This window comes from Echinops telfairi, unplaced genomic scaffold (genome assembly GCF_000313985.2).
Source record: "Echinops telfairi isolate 266 unplaced genomic scaffold, ASM31398v2 ScPeMD7_7458;HRSCAF=8496, whole genome shotgun sequence".
NCBI lineage: Eukaryota > Metazoa > Chordata > Mammalia > Afrosoricida > Tenrecidae > Echinops > Echinops telfairi.
The window spans coordinates 49889265-49913539 of record NW_022111358.1 but is presented as its reverse complement, the minus strand read 5'-3'; the positions used below and the strand labels follow the sequence as shown (position 1 = coordinate 49913539).

Sequence of the window (24275 nt, the reverse complement as noted above, 5' to 3'; positions counted from 1 at the left end):
CAGAACAAGCTGACTTTGAATCAAGTGTCAACACGTGTGGGCTGCATGCTATGACTCTTCATAGAAACAGACCCAGCGTGAACTTGTATGGAAAAAAAAGGAGTATAATTTACTTGGTGAATGGAAAATGTAATGAGAGAGAAAAACGTAAAATTATTTTTCTTCTGAATTTTTCATCATTTCCTCCAGGACCTGCCCCTGATGGAACCCTTCATCTCAAAACAGAAAGAGTCACTATCTCGTCACTTTTAAAAAACTTGCTCACATAACAGCTCCCAGCAGAGGGAACGCCCGCCCCCCACCCCCCCAGCGGAGAGGTGGGCGCTCGGAGCTCCGCGAAGGAAGCGGCTGGTGGGCGCGGGGGAGACTGCATTTCTATTTGTTGAAAAGGTGATATGGCAGAGGAGATGGTGCAGCAGCCCTGCCCCCACCCCTCCAGGGTGATGCCCTTGGCCCCCATGAGCCACCTGTGTGTCAAGGGGATGGACAGAGATGACCCCATCAGAATCCCTGCACATGGCCAGCTCCTGTGTGCCATGTTCTGCTACATGGGGACTGTGCCTCTAGCCGGCTGCCGCATATGTGGCGACATGTAATCTCGTGAATGGCCCTTCAGAGCAGCATCAAATAGGTGGGCCATACCCTTGCTGCAAAGCTGATTAAAAGCTCTTGGATGAGACACAGCGTGCACATCTGTCTCAGCCGATGACTGCGTCACAATTCACCCAGGCTTTGTCCGTTCAGCAGCTCAGGTGCATCCGCCTTGTAGACAGGTCTGTAAACCCCACTGTCAGAGTAGGCCCAGGTGTTTGCCAAGCATGAGGGCCAGCGTTGAGCTCGACGAGGCAGGGGAGTTGCTTCACCAAATGTGTACTGGGGCATTATCTTCTGTGGGGAGGGGGCAGCCACCAGAGATGGCCCTGGTGGCCAGCACTGAAGTGAGTGAGCTGGCATGACCAGTCTCAATCCTTGTTCACCAAAGAAAGCTCGCTCTGGGATGTCAAGAGAATCCGGCTGCTCCTCAAGAGGAGGAGATTAGGCCCGTGTGCAGGAAACAGCAGGACTGCAAAGATGGCGCCGTGGGGGAGAATGAGCCCTCAGAGGAGAAGGAAGGATGGGCCTGAGAAGCCGAGGCGTGGCCTCGACACAGAGAAAGCCCTCGGTTGGAGGCGGCTACCCCAGTGGAGGAGAGTGGACGCCTCTCAAAGACTGTGCTGGAGAGAACACTGAAGGGTGCCAAAAGAACAGACGAGCCCGTCTTGGAAGACGCTCCTTAGAGGCAAGGCTGGCGAGATTTCGTTTCACGTGCTCTAGGACGCTGTCAGGACGAACCAGTCCCCGGAGAAGGGGCTGGTGAAGAAAAGGGAGGGCCTCAACCAGATGGACTGACTGCGGCGTCGCGGGGAGCTGGGATGAACTCGAGGACATCCAGCCACACAGAGGAAGTCTTCTCCGGGCACTGACACCCAGAGCGGCACGTCCACAGCCGTGGCCAGCCACGTCGATGGGAGAGCCCAGGCTCGAAGGTGGCAGCACTGTGACTGGGGCAGCTCAGGGGTCCGGGTTTTACTGAGGAGATCTTCGTTTTTCACCCAGTCCTCTCTCCGAACTGAGAGGGCTTCACCCCTACCCGGTCCTGGTCCGGTAGCCCTTTCCCTCCGTAAGCATCTCTCTAGGGAAGAGCTGGTCAGGTTCCGGAAGGGAGAACGATTTAGCTCCTGTAAGTAATGCACTCTGGGTAGACTTGAAGCAGAGCTCTGAATGACTCCACCTTCACAAAAATATATAGTATTTCTTGTTTTTAGTTTCTGATGGCACTTCAATTCATTAGTTATAAACTATTCACCATTTGATTTTCACATTCTGCTTTTTTAAAAAAAACAAGGATTTCAGTTTGTAAATAAGCTATTTTTGCCATAATGAAAATTAATATCTTGCATGCTCAAAAATTATGCCAAGAGATCTAAAAAGGGAGAAGAAATGAGAGAAATTCTTCATTTTAAAGGCACTCAAGTGAGTCTAAACAGCACTGTTAATATTCTGATAAAAGGAGATAAATAAACATGTATCTACATAATTAGTCACGGCTCCAATCTCTTTCCTTCAAGCCAAAGATGAACACCAGATAGGCAGTGAGGCAGCCGCCCTCTGCTCCTGGTCAGCAGAGGCTCAGTGGGCGTGAGGTTCTCCCCGTGGCTCCCCTAGGGACGCAGCGAGGCACACGGAGGGCTGCTGACGTCAGGGTCAGCTGTTCAAAACCACCACCTGCTCAGAGGGGGAAAGATGGGGCTTTCTGCTCCCCTGAAGACCAATAACCTCAGAAACCTGCAGGGGCAGGTTCTACCCTGTCCTACAGGGCCGCCCACTCAGGCTCAGATTCGACTCACTTGCGGTGAGTCTGGGTTGGTCTGGCGTCTTCCCTGCCAGAGGGAAACCAGGAAGAGGAATCACAAGCAGGGTCATGGGAAGGGACTGGGACAAGCAGAGGCTGATTCCTAAAAAGGGAGAAACCCACCTTCGCTGTGGGCCACACATTCAGCTAGCCTCACGGTTCCAACCCAGACCGGCCGCTCCCACCCGCCTTCTTTTCCCTCATTGGCCAGAAGGCTTTGGGTCCCTCAATTTTTAGCATTCCTTTATATATTAGAGGGAGCCCTGGTAGGGTAGAGGTTACACGCTAGACTGTGGTCCACATGATCAGCAATTTGAAACCCCCAGCAGCTCACGGGAGAAAGACTGGGCTTTCCACTCCCCAAAACAATTAGTCTCACTATGAGTTGGCACTGACTCGATGACAGTGCTTTATTTACATATATATATGAGGGCCTGCCCCCAAATACCCAGAATTATGCTAGGCAGAGAGGAGCTTTTGTAGTACGCATTTTCCCCACCAGTGAAGCATCAAGCAACTCACTCTGAGTTGTCACCTGGGAAGGTTCTCTCTGGTCACAGTGAATTTTTTCATAAAAGCAGTTTCGCTCGAACCTCGTTTTTTGTGATGGCCAATTTAAGAGAACAGTGTGCTGCTGTGAAATTTTGTTTCCTGCTCAGGAAAAATGCCACTGACACTGCTGTAATGTGGAACACAGCTTACAGGGGCAGTGCTATGGGAATAGTTTTCCCATTTCAAAAAAGGTGAATTGTGGATTGGCGAAAAACATCCGTCAACTTCCTGAACAGACGAAAATGTTGACCCATAGTGCATTTGGAGTTCATACCACCAGATCAGACTGCTAATCTAGCTTTCTATTTAGAGGCTGTTAAAAGATTGCATAACAGTGTGTAACCAAAAAGGCCTGATTTGTGGTAGCCTGGGGACTGGTTTTGTCACCATGATACTGCACCTGCTCACCTAGCCATCTCAATGCGTCAGTTTTGGATAAAAACAGCTTGTCTCTCTTGTCCCACGCACCTGACCTCGCTCTGGGCAACTTCTTTTTGTTTTCTCGAATGAACAGGAGCATGAACAGACAGTGATTTGATCATACAGAAGAGGTGAAGAAAGAAACAAGGGAGGTGCTGTCAGCCAGCCAAACAGATGAGTTTGAAAAATATTTCCAAGAATGGAATTGCAGATTTGACACACGTATTAGGTGTAATGCAGAGTATGTTGAAAGTTGTTGTGCAAATAAATAAAATACATATCTTTTAAAAAGTCTAGGTTCTTTTTGGGACACTGGGACACACACACACACACACAATCAGTCCTTTGCCTGTGCTCTATGTTACAAACGGTGCTTCAGCGCTCTGCTGAGAATTTGCATCTCCACCCCAGATATACAAAATTAGAGCCCACATTTTAACAAGATTTACATGTACATACAACAATCACGGCGTGGCGGTGGTCAAAAAGATCTTGTTAAGATATAAATTCCGAGGCAGAATTTGCAGTTAGGCGGTCTGCCCTAGACCGAGGAACTGACCTGTGTTTTGCTTTAGTGTTGATTGTGTCCCCACGATTTCCCCTTTTTCTGCCTTCCTTTCATCACCAGAACGCTAAAGGAAACGCCTCCCCCTCTCCAGCAGACTGCCCTTGGAATCAAGCTCATTTTGGACCCTCGCCTACGATCCAGGAACTTCTCTGCGAGGCCTGTGTGGTCTTTCCGGTACTCTCGAGAGACTTCTGATTCCCACAGCCCCTTGCGGTAGGGTAGGAGTGGGAGGAGATACCAAGGATTGGGGCTTTCCCTCCTCTCCTTTGTTTCCAAGCTTGGGTATACTCTGCCCTGATGCTGAGCCCACAGCTTTTATGGAATTTAATTTTCTGTCTGTTTTCGTCCATATCATTTCGGAGGAAATAGTAGAGATAGTGGGAAGACACCACACCTTGTCTTCCCTGCCTGCATGTTTTCTGGAAGCGAGGAGCCCAGCAGGCAAAGCGCTATTAAGCAGGTGGTAATGAAAGCAACCGTGAACCGCAGAGCGACGTCTCTGGCCGTGGGTACAGCTCACTGCAGCACGTTCACAGAGAGCTGCCCTGTTCTATGGGAAGACCAAGGGAGGCTCACTTTGTTGCTGCTGAAGCTGGTCAGGACTAAGGGTTTGGGAAATGTCCACAGAAAGTGACATCAGAGACAGGCTTGGAGTGTACAGAGAGCCCCCAGACAGGGGAAGGGGACACAGTGCCTCGAGGGGTGGGGGAAGGCCACCCTTGGGCTAGAGTGAGAGGCAGGGATCAGATGAAGGGGGCTTTCAACCCAGGTACAGAGTATAGTGTGGGCTTTGTGCTGAGGCCAAAGAAAAGCCATTAAAGAGCTTGAAGCAGGCCACATCCTCTGGCATGAAGCCCACCGAGTCCCAAGAGTGGACCAGGGTCAGGGTCAGGAGTACTGAGCAGGTCCCGGACCACGTGCCTCACCACAGAGTAGAGACAGCAGCTTGAACAGCACGTCTCCACATTCCACCCGGAGCTGGACACCAGGGCCAGGCAGAGGGACAGTCATGAGGGGCAGGGGACTGTTGCCCACCTGAGCTAAGGACGGGGCTTTCCTTGGACCACTAGAAACACCCCTGGACTGCCAGCCAGGTCTCGATGTCCAGATTTCTGAGAGAGAAGACGTCGCCTCCAGGTCAAAGAAGACCTTGACAGTAGGCTACACTATCGGCAGGGAGAGCCCAAGCTCAGTCTTCAACAGTGCTTCAACTGTGCACCACGGGGGTGTTGCTGACCCACCCTGGACTACCCTTTGGGACAGCGGCTGTGGTTCTGTCCCCAGGTGACCAGCACTACAGGCCTCTAGTTCCTAAAGCACACGTGACAAGGGCCCCAGCAGGGGCCCACGGTGGTCCTGCTAACATGCTGGGCCTCCAAGGTGCTGCAGGGACTCGGCCATCAGAAGGGACTCGGTCACCAGGTGAGAACTCGGCTGTCGTGGGCAGTCTGTTATCGCGTGGAGACCATGGTGGCCCACCTGGTGCTGGGTCTCTGCTCTGGTGAGGGATCTCAGCTGTCATATGAGGACCCCTGGGGTGCACCCAGGGGCCGGGTCTCCGCTAAGGTGAGGGTCTCAGCCATCAAGGGAGGACCACTGTGGCCCCTGGTTCTGCCATTAGGTGTGGACTTGGCCCCGTTGCCTATCATGGTGTGGGCCACGGCACAGCCGTCACCCGGCCACAGTGAAGGAGCTCCTGCTTGGCCCCAAGGTCCCTTGTTCACACTTCCCACCAGCGACCCTCCTCGTCGTCCACACTCTGGCCACAGTGCCGCCAGTCTGCGGCACGACAGAGGCACCAGGGCCCTGTCAGGGCAGGGGCAGGGAGGCAGGAGCTGCTGACTGCAGGCCGCCACACCAGCTTCTCCCTCTTACACATCGTTTACATACCTGCCACAGAGACCTCTTTGCTGGAGAAACTCTTGATGTAAAGCGCAGTGAAATTCCACTCGCCGCTCCATCTTTCCCGATTCTCCCTGTCCACAGGAACTTCCCGTTCCCACAGAGATGGCATAACAAGGCAGGGTTGTTCGCCTCACGCTAAAGGCAGGCTCACGGACCTATAAATTTACAGAACTGCCTTGCAGTCTTGGGCGAACTGAATGCTATCCACCTACTCTGAAGGCTGTTTGTCACAGAAAATGGCCCAGCTTGATATTAGGCACCCGGCTACATTTTCTGTTTCCTTCAGAACTGCCAGGTTGTGCCGCTCAAATGCTGTGATTTAGAGCCGTTCGCGGCCTCAAACCCGTTTCATCATCCCTCTCAGTGGTAAGATTAGTACCTGGGCCCCACAGCCTGGAAGAAACCAGCCAGGAAAGCAGAGCCACAGCGCAGACAGGACGGCAGCTCAGAGCACTTCTGGTGGCCCGGCGGCGGAGGCCGCTGAAAGCAGTGGCACTGGGGGCCTGGCCAGGCGGCAGGCAGGGCAGCACCCAACTCCCCGATGAATGCGAGTCAGAGCACCCACCCAGGCACTCAGGGAACCCTGACCAAGTCCTCCGACCTGAACTGCCGCCGAGCAGGGGCCTTGGGCACAGGCACAAGGCCCTGCAAGCTGGGGAGTGCCCGAGGGGCTGCCCGTCTAGACCCGCAGTGGCCCCACGGGGAAGCCACACTTGACGCAGGGGCTGCAGACAAGTGTCCGCCTGTCACTCTGCCGAGAAGGTGTCTCACAGGTCTGCACGTCCACACGCTCTGTCTTGATAGCCGGGCACGATCAGCCTTCTTCACCACACTTACTTATGCACACATTCGTCTTCAGCGTTTATGTGTGGAAGGTGGTCACACAATGATGGTTTTTGTTCTTTGGCGTCTGCTGCCTGTTCCCTTCAACACCTCGTGTTCGCACAGGCTCGTGTGCTTCTTCTCTGTGGACTTTGTTGTTTCCAAGCTAGATGGCCGCTTGTTTGCCTACAAGCCTTTAAGACCCCAGATGCTGTATCTTTTGATAGCCGGGCACCATCAGCTTTCTTCACCACATTTTCTTATGCACACGTCTGTCTTCAGTGGTCATGTTGGGAAGGTAAGTATCATGAAATGACCGTTTAGCTGAGCAAGGAGCTCTTGTATTAGGGGAGTGCGCATGAGGAGGCCCAATGTCCACCTGCCACCCTACTACCAAACCTATAATTATTTGCACCTAGGTCCATTCCCCCCTTGATCTTAAATATATTTACATATGTACATGTCTGTATTTAGGCTTGTATGTATGCCCTTTGCCTCCTACTTCTTTCCTCTATTTCTTTGCAGCTTCCTCCTGTCCCAAATACCATGTTCAGCCTTCATTCTGGCTTCGGTAGTTCCTCACAGTTGCCTTGACCTTGGTCACTCCCTACCGGTCCTCCCATCTGAGGAGAAGCACCTTCGTCCGAGGCCTCACAACTCACTCTCTGACGAAGCAGCAGCTCGCTGCCAGGAGTCTTACAGCAGATGAGGGAACGGCTGCCAAGAGTCCACAAAAACAAGTAGCTGCTCAGACACACAAAGTCGTCGGATGAAAGAATCATTTGGCACAAAATAACTTTGCTTAGTGCATTCCAACAAGAGGTAAAAATATGACAGACGATGGGGTAGATTTGAAAATGGCCTTAGAGAACACATTCTACTGCTCCTTAACAGTGGGGGCCGGAGTCGTTCAACAGCAGGGTAGACGCAGCTGGACAGAGAATTGGTGAAATGCAGGGCAGACCAGATGAAGCTCCACCGTGACTCCGTGAGGCAGGAACGTGTGAAGAACAGCGGGAGAGGGGGCGAGCAGGCCGTGTCTGCCAGACTCGCTGAGGAAAGGAGAGGGAACAGCCCTGCTATCACTGACACACGGCCACACGTGGCAGGTGGGCAGGGTCAAGTCCCCCAAGAACTGAAGGTGATACTGGCCTATGCACACTTGCAATGTCCTGGTGGATACGGACAGTTCTGGGGGTTAGGAGGTGCTAAGTCAAAAGCAGCGTGTAACTGGATAACGCTGTGAGACTGACCCCCATAAGTAGACTTTAATAGCCCGAGTTATCACCAACAGAATAAATGCAAGGAAATGTGGCACTCTAAGCAAGGGGAGACGCAAATGACCTTCAAAGGAGGACCAATTAGATTGACAGCTGATTCCTTTAAACAACACTAGAAACCAAAAGACAGGACATTTTCTCTTCAGTACACTGAGAGAAATGTCAACCCTCCTCAGTGAAAATGTCTTTCAACAAAAACAAAATATAAGCACACTCTTATGACAGAAACTGAGAAAGTTCACCATATACACAGGCACACATCAGTCGGCGGGGGTTTCACAAGTTGGGGTAAAGCGGAATGGAAAGACAGCGGCATTTCCCCAGGAGGCTGTTGGAGCTCTCAAAGCGTGGGGAGCTGGCAGAGTGGGCACTAAGAGAGCAGTGACCAGGACGGGAGGCTGGCCACCAGGGCAAACGCACAAGCACACACAGGCCGTGTTCCAGCTGCACCGCCCTCTGGAAAGCCCCAGCAGCAGCCACGATGCCGTAGCCACGAGCCCCCACCCCACTCGGAGAGTGTGGGCTGGAAACAGAAAGCGCTCAGTAAGAGAACCTAAAACTTACTAGAAAATGGCTTTCTGAGGGCGAGGACAGGAAAACCAGTGACAAGCCTGGCAGCCCCTGTCAGGCCCGACAGCAGGAAAACGATGCCAACACTGGGGACAGGGACGTCCGAAGGGTCGAGTGGGCCCCGACTCCGCAACGTCTCAGGCACACAAGTGCCGCTGGGTCCCAGACGGTCCACTGTACCAGGAGGAGGGCCTCGCCCTCTCCCTGCGATTCGGTGGCTGAGAGAAAGGTGGCTAGTCAAACACGCTTTCCCTATATGGCTCGTGCCCTAGGAAACCAACACTGTGGCTGCCAGGGCTGACCCAGTGACTCGTGCACAGCAGAAGGAACTGCCCTGGGTGGGGCGACATCCCGGCCATCCCGGCTGTGTCCATGAGCACAGTGACTGAGGGACAGTGTCTCCAAAAGACATCAGAGGCCATCCTGGGAGGGAAGGGGGCCTTCAAAGAGCCCTTGAGAAAGTGTCATTTCCATCCTTTGGAAGAGCAGGCCGATTGGAAAGACGCCACCAGTCTCCAGGGAAGCAGACTGCGGCATCTCCGCCCTCAGAGGGCCTCTTCCCCTCTCCACGATGAGGCGGGAGGCCTCCAAAGACACCGTGCATACCTGGCGCCACCGCGGCAGGGTAGCAACCACTGTGAAGGTCAGGGTCAGAACCCGCTGCAGCAAGAGCAGAGAGGAGTGCCCTATGGAACGCTGCGGCACCCTCTGCAGGGGCAGGTGGCCAAGACCCCTCCTGTGGAGCAGCCAGCCAGTGGTTCAAGTTCGTCCGCTTCAAAGTGAGGCTAGGGGCCACAGGCACAGAGAGGGTGGGCTATCTGTGATGGGTGGTTCCCAGGGCAGTCAGCCTAGAATAACCCACTGAGCCAGACATTTGTTCCAGCGGGATTTCTGTTTGAGCTTCTCTTTAAAATAAAAATAATTTAAAATAATAGATGCTCAAAAGAAGAAAAAGAACCGAAAGGCTAGATTAACCTAACAGTGTCTCTGGATACTGACATCATAAATTGTGATTTATATATTTTGAAGCTTTAAGTATTACCATCGGCTCAAACTATTCAATAAAAGCAGCCCTGGTGACTGGCGGTTCAAAGTACCTGGCCCTCAGGGGAGAACGACCTGGAGTCCGTAGCCGAGTTGGAATGGACTCAACATTTATCATAAGGAAAAGTGAAATACATCTACCAAAATACTTTTTGAACTTTTCATTGTGAGTTAGGTGAAAGTTTACAGACCAAATCACTTTCCCATTCAATTCCTACGCCTTCTTTCACACCACGGGCTGCCCTGCGCGCGTCCTCCTGTGCGTCCTGCTGCCACTCCTCCTCCGTCCCAAGCCTTCCTGCCTTCTGAGCACAGTCCTTGGGCAAATGCTGCCCTTTTGATCTCAGTTGGCTGATGATTCTGAAGAGTCAGAAGGCACCCCCACCCCCAACTGGTCACCATGGAGACCATGAATCTTGCATCAAGGGGTGGGTTCATTTCTAGATCTGAACGGTAACGAAGGGCCACAGTCTTAGAGGGCTCACCAACCCGTGTGACCAGGACAGGTGGGCAGTCTTTCTGTTGCACATGGTCCTCCCCCTTTTACCCAGGACCCTCTACTGAGGTCCTTTGGAGGGTCAGCAGAGGTTGCGGGAACCTTAACTTCTCTGGTGGGGACTGAGGACTAATTATCCCAGCGAGTCCCCCCTCTTCTTTGCCCCAGACGAGGGCAGAGCAGTGCAGCACCTGAGACGGCAGCAAAAGGTTAAAAACCTCCGGGCTATTCGCAAAAGCAGGATGTAAAATACTGTCTTTGTGCGTGATGTCACGACAACTGACCTTGGCGCTCCAAAGGACCATGGTCCCCAGCCTGCTGGCCCGGGGACTCATTCCCCTCATGGGGTTCAGTTTCAGCTAAGAAGCATACATGCCTTTGCCCCGTTTGCTCTATTAGACTCGTAAACGTGGACATGTTTATAGCACACATAAATACTCATAGACATTGTGTCTGCACGCCTGCCTTTGGCGGGGAGTCTCGTCCATTCCCCTTCCTTGTCTGCCAGCACTCCCCCTTGTAGAACAGCCATAGCTACCTCTGATACACAGACTTCTACATGCAATCGTATTAGTCTCTGTTGTCCGTATACCTAATTTTTGTGAACCATGATGCTGAGCAAAAACAGTGTCCAACTCAGGCCTTGGGAGTGCAAAGGAGAATGCCTCTAGGTCAGCGGTTCTCAACGTGTGGGGTCGAATGACCCTTTTACAGGGGCCACCCGATTCATAACAGTATAAAAATTTCAATTATGAAGTAGCAACGAAAATCATTTGATGGTTGGGGTCACCACAACATGAGGAACTGTATGAGAGGATCACGGCATTCGGAAGGTTGAAAACCACTGCTCTATGGAGTCCATCCAAGAAAGCCCTAACAGAGCTGTAGGAGAAGGGAGGGCGATGTTGTCCAGGACCTGCGGAGGGCACCACCCCAGCAGGTGCCCACACGCCCATGGCAGAGTAGACCGCCGTGGCTGCTGGTGGGCTCAAGCTGCAGCCAGTTCATGGCCGCCCCACAGGTCCCTCACACACAGGTCCACATGGCAAAGGCCTACGCCCCCTGCCTTACTCCGGGGACTCCATCACTTGTCCTGGGGCCCTGGGCTAAGTGGCAGGGGCACAGGCCATTCTCACACAGCTGAGAGAAGAGAGCAAGGAGACAAACACAGCCCAGCGTGTGGAGGGAAGAGACCTGGAGGCATGCGTCGGCGCATCAAGTAGAAAGAAGGCCACACTTCATCTTGGAAGAGACAGACAAGCACGGTTATCGTCAGAGAGCACAAGTTCCCAATGGCGTGACAAACAATATGCAAACAGTGACAGGTCCAGGGACACCAAGAGAAAGGGGAGGGCTCAGGGACAACATGTACGTCCCCCTGTGGTGGTCAGGTGCCCCGTGCTGGCTATGACTCATGGCCACGCCCTGCCCAGCAGGACAAGACACTGCCCAGTCCTGCACCAGCCTCATGTTCGCCTTGATGGCTGAGCCACGGTGGCAGCTCTTGGGTCAATCCATCCTGTGGAGGGCTTCCTCTCTCCGGCTGATCCTCTACTCAACCTTCTCCGGGGGCTGGTCTCTCCTGATGTCTCATCTACATGCCCAAAGTTGAGGGGAGACAAAATCTGGCCCTCCTCCTCCTGAGGGGCGCTCGGGTTCACTCTCTGGCAGGCATCGCACAGTCATCACTCCTCACTCATGCCTGAGTTCAGGGGCTCGGTTCTTCACTGGTCGTCCTGACTCACGGCCCAGCCCTCCAAAGCAGGGGCGGCAGCTGAAGCCGCCACAGCTGGGGTCAGGTGCACCCGGCCCCCAGACAGCCTTGCTCATCATGACGCCAGAGGCCTGGGGCAGATCTGCCCGGTGCTGTGCAGCTCTGGGTGCAGGAAACCACCACCCAGAGCAAGCAGCAGGATCCTCAGTGACATGCTGAGAAACGGCACAGAGAAGCGGTCCTTGTCACTTGTCTTAGGTCCACCGTCAACGGCCACGGCAGCAATGGTCAAGAAACAATGCTGTTATCCTGCGGTTTTCAGCATCTGATGTTATGTTTACAGGGAACTTTCTCAGAAGGAAGCAAGAACAGTGACTGGGTCGCACCCCAGGCTGGGGGTGGCGTGGTCACTCATTTCTGGGCCTTCCTTGCCCCTCTGTGCTGTGCAGAGGCCAGCACACCCCGAGGGCAATGACGGAGAGGAGGCCCAAACAAGGGTGCACAACAAGACCCCCGAAGCCAGCACAGGACAGGGGCAGCCCAGGGGTCTGGACAGTGCCAGGGAAAAAGCTCGAGAAGGGACAGGAGAGAGGGGTGGGTGGCGAGGCTGGCCCTGGGGCTCTACTCAGGGCAAGCCTCTGTGCAGCTGCTCGCCCAGCGATGCCGAGGAAACGGGAATCACGATCACGAATGTGAGACGTGGAAGATCCCATTTCACTCGCAGGCGAAGCTCAGGTCCTCCTCCAGCAAACGAGCGCTGTGCATTATACCACTGAGAGAGACCCCCTCACCCAGAGACACCCACACAGCGAGACACACGGCCAACACACACAGAGACACACACACAGAATCTACACCCACAGGGAAGAGCAGGGCCAGGGCCAGGGCACCAGGCAGGATGGGGTCACCTCCGGGAGGGGGGGGGGGCTGTGGTCAGTGAGGGACTCAGAAGACATGTGGCGGACACTGGTTGCTGCCACTTCCTCAGCGGTGACGGGACAAGTCTCTGTGCGGCTGCACACACATGCTCCCCCACAGCACACACACAGGCAGGCTGGCCCCATACCCGCCCCCACCATTAGCATCGGGCAGCATCGGAGGAGAGACTAACCCCGCCAAACAAAATGGCTGCCGACCTGCAGGGCCTGGCGGGGCCCCCCCCCCTCCCAGGGCTGCCTCAGGAACGTGTCACGCTGCACCCACACAAAGACCGAACCAGTGCTTCCAGCAGCTTCTCTCAGCACAGGCACAAACAAAGAACAACCCAGCAGTGAAGAGAGGCCCTGCTGTCAGGTGCTGGTGAGTCGGCTCCGACACCCAGGGACCCCAAGAACAACAGAGGAGACACTGCCCAGCCTCTCCCCCGACCACACAGCCAAATATGTGCGCCAGCCTCGCTTCCCCTGAGCATATTGGCTGTACTCCTGCCAAGACAGATCCGGGTTTTTTCTGGCAGCTGGGAGTACTGTGAATATTCTTCACCAACACTGGAATTTGAGCCCACCCCTTCTCCGTGGTCTTCCTAACTCACTGTCTCCTTTCACACAAAAGTGAGGTGGCTGAGAGCACCCGCAACACTCTCAGCAAGTAGAAACACAACCACTGGGGCAGCCCCAAGACAGACAGACAGACAGCCGAGGGGAGCCAGGCTCCCTGGGTCGAAGGGCAAGCCAGGCAACCTGAGCTGCGGGGACAGCTGGGGTGGAGCATGGTCGCCAGAGGGGGTGGAGGGGTGGAGGGAGCTTGCTGGCGCTGTCGGTACTGTGCGTCTTGTTCCAGATGGTGGGCATGACTGTCAGGCGTCACCACACTCAGGGGTGTGCATTTTACTCCAAGTAAATCAGTCCTAAAACCCAGATGACAGCATGCAAAAAAGGGCTGGCTGTTCTCAATGTAACAGATGGGAAAACCAGGACGACACTCACTGCCATCCAGCGGTGCCGACTCGCTGCGACCCCACAGGCCAGGGCAGAACGGACCTGTGCATTTCCCAAGACTCTAACTCTGCGGGAGGAGGAAGCCTCCACTTTCTCCCACGGAGCAGCTGGTGGTTTCCAACTGCTGACCTTGAACTTACCACCACCACCACCAGGGCTCCTGGACACCTCTGCGGGACTAAGGCTGTGGTAGCTAGGGCTGGGGTGGCCCTGACGCTTGGCTCCACAATGACCACAGTCCTGGCAGAACCACCCCATAGTGCACGAGTACGGGGATCCTGAACAGTCGCTGAACCTCACACACCACCTGGGTCAGCCCAGGAGGAAACGGACGGGGAGAGCTGTCCTGTCACAGCAGCTGCAGGAAGGCCAGGGGAGCGGCATGAGGGGATGTGACAGAGCCGCAGAGCAGGGAGAGGTGCACAGGGTAAAGCCAGTGAGACTGGCCCCCAGTTGTCCCTGAACTGGCCAGTGGGGAGGAGGGCTCTGAGGCTCAGGCTGGGCCCTGAGGAGAAGGGGCCTCTCTCCAATCCTGTGTGGAGTTGCCCACCTGTTCCCTGACCCAGGTCCTGCGCCCCTCATCAAGCAGCTAGGGGCTGTAGCCATTGCAAATCTCCCCGAGCTGACCTTGTAGTCTTCACAGGGCAACCGGTCAGCGAGTCGGCACGCCAACCTGCACTCTGCCTGCCCCCCACCTCCCCTCTGCTCAGAGGCCGGAGCTCGGGCAGGGACCGGCGTGAGGCAGGAGATGCAGCACCAGGAGCCTGGGAGGTCATCACGCCATGGGATGCCAGGCTGGCCTGACACATCGAGAGCCCAAGGAAAGCCTGGCACCCGTCCTTTCCAGTCCTTGTGTCCTGCACACAGTAGAGAAATGGAGAGGGGGCAGTGAAAAGGGGGCTCAAACACAGGTACAACTGTGAGGACGGTGCGGGCCACGCATGCAGAGCCTCATCTGCTGCACACACGGCCTCTCCGAGTCAGCGCTGACAACGGCACTGACAACGGCACTGACAACGGCACAGACAACGATGGATAGCGGTGTTTTTTTGCTTCTCAAACACATTCTTTGGATATCGCTTTATAATAGAAGTTAAAGAGCCTTAGAATTTTGTGATCCTCCAAAAGTCTAGAATCTGGAATGGGGTAACCTCTTTGCAAACATCTTCAGCTTCTTCCAAGTTTGATGATTTTTTATCTTTCCTAAGGTTATAATCATCTATCTGCATTTTCCTTGGAAATTATCCATTTCATACAGGTTTTCCAATTTTGCAATGCAACCCCTGAATTTCCTCTATCTGTACTATCTTTTAGGAGCCCCAGCAGTGCTGTAAGTTAAGCACTGGACTACTAACCACAAGGTCAGTGGTTCAAATCCACCTGCCGCTATGAGGGAGAAGTTTGAGGCTGTCTGCTTAGAAACCATAAGGGGCATTTCTAACTCTGTCCTGCAGGGTCGCTACGAGACAGGATCAACTTCATGGTAGTGGACTTGTTTTTTGGGTGTGTTTGTTTTGAGGGCTGTTTCCGTAGGTTTTACTTAAATTTGGCTAAGACTTTTCATCATATAGAAACTTGTAGTTAAGAGATGCTACGTGAGGGTGGAGTTACTGTAGGACGCATGATTGTCCTTCACGAAACGGCCTAGTCCACGGCCTTTTCAAAGGCGAGCGTTCCTTGTTGACAAGGCTGTAAGCAGGCATCCTCCCCGAGGCTGCCGCACACTGCGAGGCCTGGCATCCCGCCCTGCTCACGGACTGGGGAGCCGGCTCCTGCTGACCCAGCGCATAGGTGGGCAGGTTCTTCCCCGCGGGGCTCTGAGGGAGAAGGTAGGCAGGGGGAATCTACTCTAACGAATTAGGCAGGGAGGAGGAGCTGGGGTTGAAGAGATCTGGAGAGAAGCTGAGTTAGCGTTCGAACCGAGGGGCTGGCGGCAAGACGGGTGACAAGCATGACCGCGCAGGAGTGAGACCCGCTCGGCACAAGAGCAGCCGTGCCAGCGAGCGACGGTTGAGGGCCTGTGCCTGAGTGGGCCGGACACGCAGGAGGCCCTCACGGACTGCGTGTCCCACGAATCAGCACACAGGGAAGGAAGCCAAGTGCGCTGGTGCGTTCAGAGGTCAAGGCGAGGTCTTCAGAGCAAAACAAGGGCAGACGACAGAAGGGACACGGCAGCACGGGCTCAAGGCAGGATGGTGGGCAGCAGGAGGTTAGAGAGTCCCCATAGCCGGCCTGCCAGCTGGGCCGGGGCCACCTGGACCTCCAGCCCAAGATCAACTATCCCAGGCTCCTGCTCTGCAAGGGTCCATGTTGATGGGCAGCATCCAACACTGCCAAGGAGGCCTACGGAACAGACCTCACCAATGAAGCCACAGGACGTTTCCATGCCAACTTTATGAAGGTAACAAACCCAACAGGCCAGCAGAGGTTTTAAGAACTCAACTCCAGGTTCCCGGCCAACATCCTCTAGAGCCCTGGTGGCATAGGGGTGGCGTGCTGGGCTGCGATCTGCACGGCCGGCACTTGGAGACCACCAGCAGCTCCGCAGGAGAACAGTCTCGGAAACCCACAGGGGGTCTCGCTGAGTCAGCAGGCACTGGATGGCAGCGAGGCAGCAGCCACACCACCCACGTGCTGGGAAAGGACAGGCGTCTCCCAACCAAGTGCAGGACCTGGTCAACTGAAGTCTGGCCTCGACGATGGACCGCCGGCTCACATAGGGCGATGCTGTGCGGATGGCTATTTCCTTCTGGTGTACATGGGCTTGCCATGGGTCAGAAGCCACGCCATGGCACTGGACAGCAACAATGTCATCAGTTAACAAAACAAATCACCCAATTAAAATGGGTCAACAACTCAGACGCTTCTCCTGAGAATACACACACACAGGTGTCCCAGTCCAGCAAGGAAATGCAAGTCAACGCCACCCTGAGATACCATCCACACCTGCCAGGGTAGCTACTCTTTACAAATAACAAATAAGCAACTAACAGCACAACAACTGTTGATGGGGGTGTGGCAAGCACCGAAGCCTCACTCGCTGGGCAGTGGTAAACATATGGACAGCACTGCCAGGCCAGGAGCCACGCCTTCGGGCCCAGCACGTCCACTCCCAAATGCATGACCAAGAGAAGTGTTCCCAGCCTCACTACTCACAGCACCCAAAAGGGAGCCAGAGAAGGCAGGCAGGCCTTTAGGTGAGATGCCAGAGACAGACAGCAGGTCGGCGGTTACCAGAGTTACCAAGAGGTGGGAGGGGAAAGAAGGGGGTACTGCTGATGGGCGGGGAGTCAATGGTAGCTTTACAAAGTGAATTTTGCTGTGACTTTAATATCAATTGGGAAAATCCCACAACTCCATCTGTGTCACAGTAAATCCTTGATGTTCGTGAGGGGAATGTTGGGGAGCCTCTGGAGGCCTCCAAGTCCACAAAGACCACTGTCCCGGAAATGAATGGAAGCACGCAGACCCCGTGAGGTGGCACTGCCTGGGTGTCTGCTGTTGTCCGTGACGGCCCCTTTGACAGGGGCCCTCCCTCCCTTCCCGCCTGGCAGGGCACAACTCTGCACGTCCTCCCTCTCAGTTGCACACGGTGATCAAGGCGCCTGTCTTCTGCTCTCGGACTTCTGAGCAGTGCCGTACTTTCTCGGGCACCTCCAGCTCCATCCACAGCAACGGCCACAGGCCTCCAGGTTAAAGTGGACACCAGCCCTGTCCACAACCACTGGAGTGCCACACAGGGGAGCCGCTGCTTACCACCTCAAGCTGACAGCAGTGGGGGGACTCACACGCAGTGAGCACATTCTTGTTGCAAAGGATGCGCAGATGAGCTAGCAGCCTCCAGAGGCTCATCTCTCCCCAGAAGGTTGTCAGGACAAAGGGAAGCCCAATTGCTCTAAAACAGTCTTTCCGCTCAAGCACATCACATCGCAGATGGAGAAAGAAAGGGAGTGGCCGGGCAAGAGGGTGCTGCTGGAGACGGATGGGACCGAGGGGCTGGAGCGCAGACTGCTGAGCAGAATGCTCTGAGAGGCTGCGTGGGGCTGCGCCAGGCCCACAGTCGGGGGGAGGGAGGGAGGGGCAGGAAGCAAAGACCGCAGACTGCCGCTGACCATGCGCCCACAGGGTGGAAATGCTTCACACCATTTCATCTGCCACTTCCCTTCCTCAAATGCTCAGAGGGTTTGCAGCGACTGATCACGATTACATTTCTAGGACGGGGCAAACCAAAATTTAAGCTGTCCACATTCTTTCCACCATTACCAAGGTACGAACACACACACACCACCCCCAACCCCCCAGACCCGTACAACTCAGGAAGTCTCTGTTCGTCTGAAATGAGCAGCCTTTCCCATCCAGGAAGCTCCCAGACAGAGGAGCACCAGCCTTGGGGGAACGCAGTGCCTGAGAAGATCACAATGCTTCCTTGTGCAAGGATTACACCATCAGAAAACACTCTGACCCACTGCCGGTGCAGGGAGAGAGAAAGGGCGTCGGCACCTGAGGTGGCCATGGAGCACAGACACACCAAGAAGGGTACCTCCCAGAGGTCTGCTCCAGCACCTCCCGCCTGTAGAACACCACCAAGCAGGGACCCAGCTATCCGGCCGCCCTCAATGAGCCCTGTGCCAGGGTGAGACCCCCTAAGGAAAGCCCGGGTCCACTTATGGGGCTTCGCTGCTCTCTGCATAAAGCACACCCCTGGCCACCCCATACCTGTCCACAGACCGCCCCCAGCACTCACCCTGTGGGGCCAAGGGGCTCTCCCCAGCTGCCTTCTCTAACAGCTCAGGACCAGTGTGAGGTCTCTGGTCAAGTTCATCCACCTGATGCTCCTTAGAGGTAGGTGGGCCAGAGGTTACCACATTTCTGCAGAGAAAGGTGGGAGGAAGCCTGACTGACAACATGTCCATACACACCCTCTCACCTCGACAGGAACCGTGGCGGTCATGCTGTCCTTGCGGTCTGCACACACTGAGGCCTGTGAATGCCCACGGCAGAATCAGTCTGCGAGCAGACAGCAGGCCACTTCAACATGCAGCCATCCACGGGGGAAAGGCAACCACCAACCATGTGGCAAGATGGGCTGGTGCGACGTCCCACCCCGAGTCACGCCTACCAGGAGATGGACAGCGCTGTCTGTGTGCACTGATACCAATTCTCACTTCCTGACCCATCTGCCCGTCAGCTGGGACAGGGGTGAGCAACATGGGGCCACGAGGAGAGGCAGAATGGTAACACCGCTGTTACCGGCAACTGTGGACATCTAGGGTGAGCACGTGCAGACAGACCAGTGGCAAGTCCATCACCAAGCCCACTTCCTGAGGACCAACAACCTTCAGCACGCAGCCAGTCATCGGTGAGGGAGAGGCAGGGTCCACCCTTCCTGAACACGCAGGTTGCTCAGAGGGATCCTGCCTCGAGACTACTTCAGCGGCTGCAAGCCATGTTCTCTGATTTCCTGACCTCTTAGAATTGACGGCATATGCACCTTCCATCCACCCAAAACCCAGGGGAAAGGCCAACAATGGGCCGTGGCTGTGGGATTGTGCTTTAGACTTGGGATTGGGGGAGAGCCACATGGAGACACTCGGATTTTGCCTTTCCCAGGCTCCAGGTCCAGAACCTGGTCCCCACGCCACCTGCCTGGACCCCTTCCACCCTCTCAGCAAGACTGGTTGGAGGCGTCTCTTGAGGGTTGGTTATTTAGTGGCAGCGTTTCCAGCAGAAACAACACTTCCCGCCTCCTTCAATCTCCTGCAGGATGAAAACTGATGTACCTGCGAGGAGGCAAAGTCTTCACTCTCATCAGAAGAAATACCTCACCATCGGCAAACAGATACATTATTTACAAAAGGACTCAATCGCCCTGGCAGGGAAATTCGGGCCGGGCAGCGCCTCACAGCCAGCCGGAAAGACACCTTGGTTCCTTAAACATCTCCCTCAACCCAAACCTCGGTGATCAAAGGACTCAGATGTTTCATCCTGAGCAGCAACAGCTGGACATGGACGCAGGAGGCGCACTCGGGGCAGCAAGTCCCATCACCCACCCTCACTGTGCAGAGGGCCTCTGGTCGGCTCCATGGATAGCAGCTGCTCCCTCCTCCTGCCGCCCACACCGCCTGGAGGCAGGCAGTCAATTCCAAAAACATTAATGAAAGTGACCTTATTCCAAATTGTCCAACCTCTGTGGGTCTAGCGATGAAAGAGAAAGAGAAACCAGGTCTTAGGCGCTTACATCAGCACCCACTGACACCCACTGTTCCCTGTGGGGACCCCAGGGCTGTAAATCATGATGGTGCACACTGGTACTCCACTATGGCACCACCAGCGTCCGGGACTCAACAGTGCCCCCCTGAGTGTAGAAGGCACAGCGCCCTCCCTGCAGAGTACCACAGGGTGGGGCTATCTCCCCAGGACCCCGAGAGACGGCAGGGAAGCAGCACCTTGCACACAGACGAGGGTGCCTGGGGACCACCTCGGGCTCTTTGCATACCCTGGAGGGCAGTAAAACTCCAGCTGCCCACAGAGGACAGCTACACTAGGTGCTCCACCACCCTTACTACCTCCGAAAACCCAAGTGGACAGACTGAACAGGGAGGGGACAGAGCAGGGAAGGTGCTTCAGGCTCCCAGGTGGGTGTGTAGCCCAGTGAACCTTTGCTACCAGGCAGGGGTCAGAGGTGATTTACCACCTGAAATTCTGAAACCCGGCTGTAGTAGAGGTGTGGGACACTCCCAGAGTGTCTACTTGCTCACACAATAGCTATCTCAACTGCGCAGAGGCACACACACAGACACACATCCAGTAGGCCATGCCCGGGGCCGTGTCCCTTCCCTACATTCATTCAGTCTGTTGCCTCAAAGCAGAGGACTTGAAGCACTTCCCGATGAAGGTCAAATACATCAACATCAAAAACCCTCACAACTGGACAACAGATGACCTGATGAAGAGAGAGAAAAAAACCCCAAAACTTAGGTTGGCAAAGACTTCATTTTGATTGGTCCACAATCAATGCTTGAGACTGAACACCGAATGGCATTGGGCAAATCTGCTGCCAAAGACCTCCTGCCGGTAATGAAGAGCCACAGCATCACCGTGAGGACCAAGGTGTGTGAGCCCATGAGTGGTGCTCTCCGCTGCCTCCAGCCTGCGAGAGCCGAGCATGTGTGAGGGAGGCACAAGAAGGGGTGCATCTGGACCGGGGTGCTGTTGACGAACACTGAAAGGCCCAAGGATGGCCAGAGAACAAACCAATTTGTCTGGGAGGAAGCAGAGACAGTACGCCTCGGGTGGTGAGACTTGGTCTCAACACTGGACAGGTGTCATGCAAATGGAGCAGGACCGGCCAGTGTTTTAGTTCTACTGGGCATGGGGAAGCAACACACCACCAAATTCATTCTCTCTCTCTTACACACCACACACACACACACACACACACAGCACTCTCCAGAAAAACATCCGGAAGGAACACATCTGATGGGTGCATCTCAAGTTAACAACTGAGGAAGGCAAGGAGTGCCTTCCTACGAATAAAGCCTCATTATAATTGGTTACGGAGCCCTGGTGGCTCTGTGGGAGGAGGGCTGGGCTGTTCACTACAAGGCTGGTGGTTCAAACCCACCAGCCACTACTTGGGAGAAAGACGAAGTTTATGGCTCCCATGGTAATTGACAGTCTCAAAACCCTAGACAGGATCACTCTGCGAATGGACTTCTGGGTAGTCGGGCTTGTTTGGGAGTGTCAGGTTCTCATTCATCTGGTAGGTTCGGCCCCCTGAGGCCTGGAGGCGCTGTGTAACAAGCCGCGCTTCCCCCCACCCCACCCCACCCCCGGCAAACCTCCACAAGGGCACCAGCCATCAGCTAAGTGCCATGACAGGTGTGGGCTGGTGCCCCGCCTCGCCTCTTCCCCTTAGCAAGTGCGAATGGACAAAGAATGGCCAAGTCCCCATGGGGGACCAGCTATCCAGATGCTGGAATTCATGAAGTTCCGGTTTGGGTACCACAGGACCTCAGAAGACGCGTGGAATGCCAGGCCACACACAGCAGGCGCTTGTTAGCCAGCTTCCTGCACAAACCTCCATGCACTCCCAATCCCAATCCTCTACTGTGCGTTAAAGGCCAACGCAGTCATTACGTCAGGCTGCGGGAGGTGTGCCCACATGGCACCGAGGTGATGCAGTGCCTCTCTGCCAGCCACAGTGGAGACCGTGTGAGCTGCGAGGCAGCCCTCGAAACCCTGCCTTCGAGTCAAAGGGGAGGCACGTAAACGCTGCCACGTTTGAAAGCTGCGCCGTTTTTCCTCAAAGGTTTGAAGGCAGAAGACGGGAGAAGGTGCTCTAACTGGTTGAGGTGCAGAGACCGAAAACACCGGTTTAAAGGTCCCACAGAGAGAACTTTACCTTCTCTGAGGATGGGAGGCAGGCCTTAAGCAAGGTAACAATGGGGTCCCCGTGCCCTGTGCCACCCCGAGGCCGGGCTGGACCGCACTGCCGGGTGAGAAAGGGAGGGGAGCACTGGCCAGGCCCTGCCGTGAACACTCCGGTGGGTTTGGATTGTCGAGGTGGAGCTGTGAGGTTGGTCAGAAAGGGGAGGCGTGGGAGCTTACCCGGGGCTGCCAGTTCTCATACTGCTTCTGTAAGTTTGCACCAATCGTTTCCAGAGCTTTCTGAGGGCCCATCGACAGAGGATCTAGGGGAGCAAGGAGAGAGACAGCGTTTAGTGTGTGGGCTCCTCAGCCCGCCTCAAGGCCTGTGGTCAGGGTGTCTCCTCAAAGAGGTTGCCGCAGCCCACAGCGCCTGGCCTGAGCTCCGTGGAGAGCACAGCGGCTGGTGCTCTCACGGTCACACTGTGGTCCTTGAGCAGGGCGGGGCTTGTGACACAGAGGTGAGACGCTGCAGCTCATTTTCCTCCACGGCCTCAGACAGCTCTGTGCTGAGCAGCCCGGCCTACCGAACAACCAACAGGTGCGTCCAGGGCTCGCCCAGGTGCACCAGGCGCAGCCAGCAGAGCACACGATCCCAGAGCAGCTGCTCCAGGTGCACGGTGCGGCCATTCACCAGCGAGGCCCAGAGCCTCTGTGTGGTGATGGATTCCATTCACCCATTTACAAACTTGCTATATATCAGCACAAATATTTATTAACAAGGAGAAAATCTCTTCTTTTAATTTAATGAGAAGAATGGCATTGTTTTATAGTTGTCTAAATCTGTTTACTATCTGGCTTAGCAGATGCCAGCTGGACTCTTGTCTGCTTCCCCTCGCTCACTCTGTAGTGGCAGCATGCTTCAGTCGGGATACGTGAAGAAACCTGGCCTCACGATGCTAGCTCCTTAGAAAAGGGTTGCTGCCTTGTTACGCGCCATCCAGGGCCACTGGCTACTGCAATTGAGGCTTTCCTAGTCTGCAGCAGCAGACCAGTGGAGGGGCCGCCAGGCAGGGGAGGACACTGTGGCTTCGACAATGGGCTCAAACATAACGACTATGCGTCATTGGCTATTAGCACCTACTCAGCTGTATGGAGGAAGAAAGACCTGGTGACCTGTTCTGTGGAGACTGCAGCCAGGAGACCCGACCAGTGCTCAGCCCCACTCAGGCACAGGGTCCCCAAGAGTCAGCACCAGCCTGCCAGCATCTACACTCACATGTGGCCCCTTTGTAAAGCTCACTGGCTGTTGGCACTGTGGTACCTGAAATCCCTGTGACCCATGATGCTGTTATTTCACCATAACATGCAGGCCTTGGTCATGTGGAGGAGTGGCTCCATGGGGTGAAGGCCTAGCAGACAGCATCTTGTCATAGCAACGGAGGATTTGCTCCCCAGCATCACCACGGTCATGGCCAAGAAACCCCCCATGCTGTGAGGGCATGGCCAGGCTGTCAAGAACAGCATGGCAGATGGCAGGGGGGTCTCATCTTGACTGAAGGCTGCTTCTGTCCCACCTACTTCCCTCTGAGTCACAGGCTCCCTTAGTCACTGTCCAGACCGAGGTCAAGTGGTGGCGGCCCCTTTAGGCACGAGTGGCAGCAGGCTCATCCCCACTCAGTGGCCACTACAGTGTCTGAGCAAGGCTAAGGTGGTATCATCACCCAGTGTGTGCTGCCCAGGCCGATGAGGAGGGCGGGCGCTCAATGGGTGCGGTTTAAAAATGGCCAAGGGGCATCTCGGCGACGCTTGCCAGGTTCCTGCTGAGCTGCCCGCAACCCTGCTGGCGAACCCACCCTGGCTATTGCCATAAGGACATGCCAGCCCCCAAAGGGTCAGGTGGGGCAGGCAGCAGTTTCTAGAGCGTAGCTTTGACCTGCCCCACCTTGGTGCACAGGCCCAACTCCAGCCTGCACCCTTTCTCAGAGGCCTCCATGTGCCCTGCTTCCCTGTTGCGCCTGCCCTCCCGAGGGCATCCCAGCACCTGCTTCCTGCATGAAGCCCTGGCGCTGCCTGCCCTCACAACAGCCAGAGCCCAGCCATGCTTGCGGGCACATTGTCAGCTGGGGCTCCCGAGATTTACGTTGGTCATCTAAGCTGAGGGTTTGGATGGCCCCCTGCGCTCTGCTTCCCCCATCTGGGTACTGC

At 55.1% G+C, this 24275-nt stretch overlaps 1 protein-coding gene across 1 annotated transcript in view; it reads right to left on the bottom strand.

Moving 5' to 3' along the window:
• The window catches only part of RPTOR (regulatory associated protein of MTOR complex 1), a 238846-nt gene that overhangs the window by 122188 nt on the left and 92383 nt on the right, over positions 1-24275 (bottom strand). The window contains exon 3 of the mRNA XM_004709106.2: positions 22311-22393. Coding sequence (XP_004709163.2) covers positions 22311-22393 — 83 coding nt within the window. The remainder of the gene's footprint in view (positions 1-22310; positions 22394-24275) is intronic.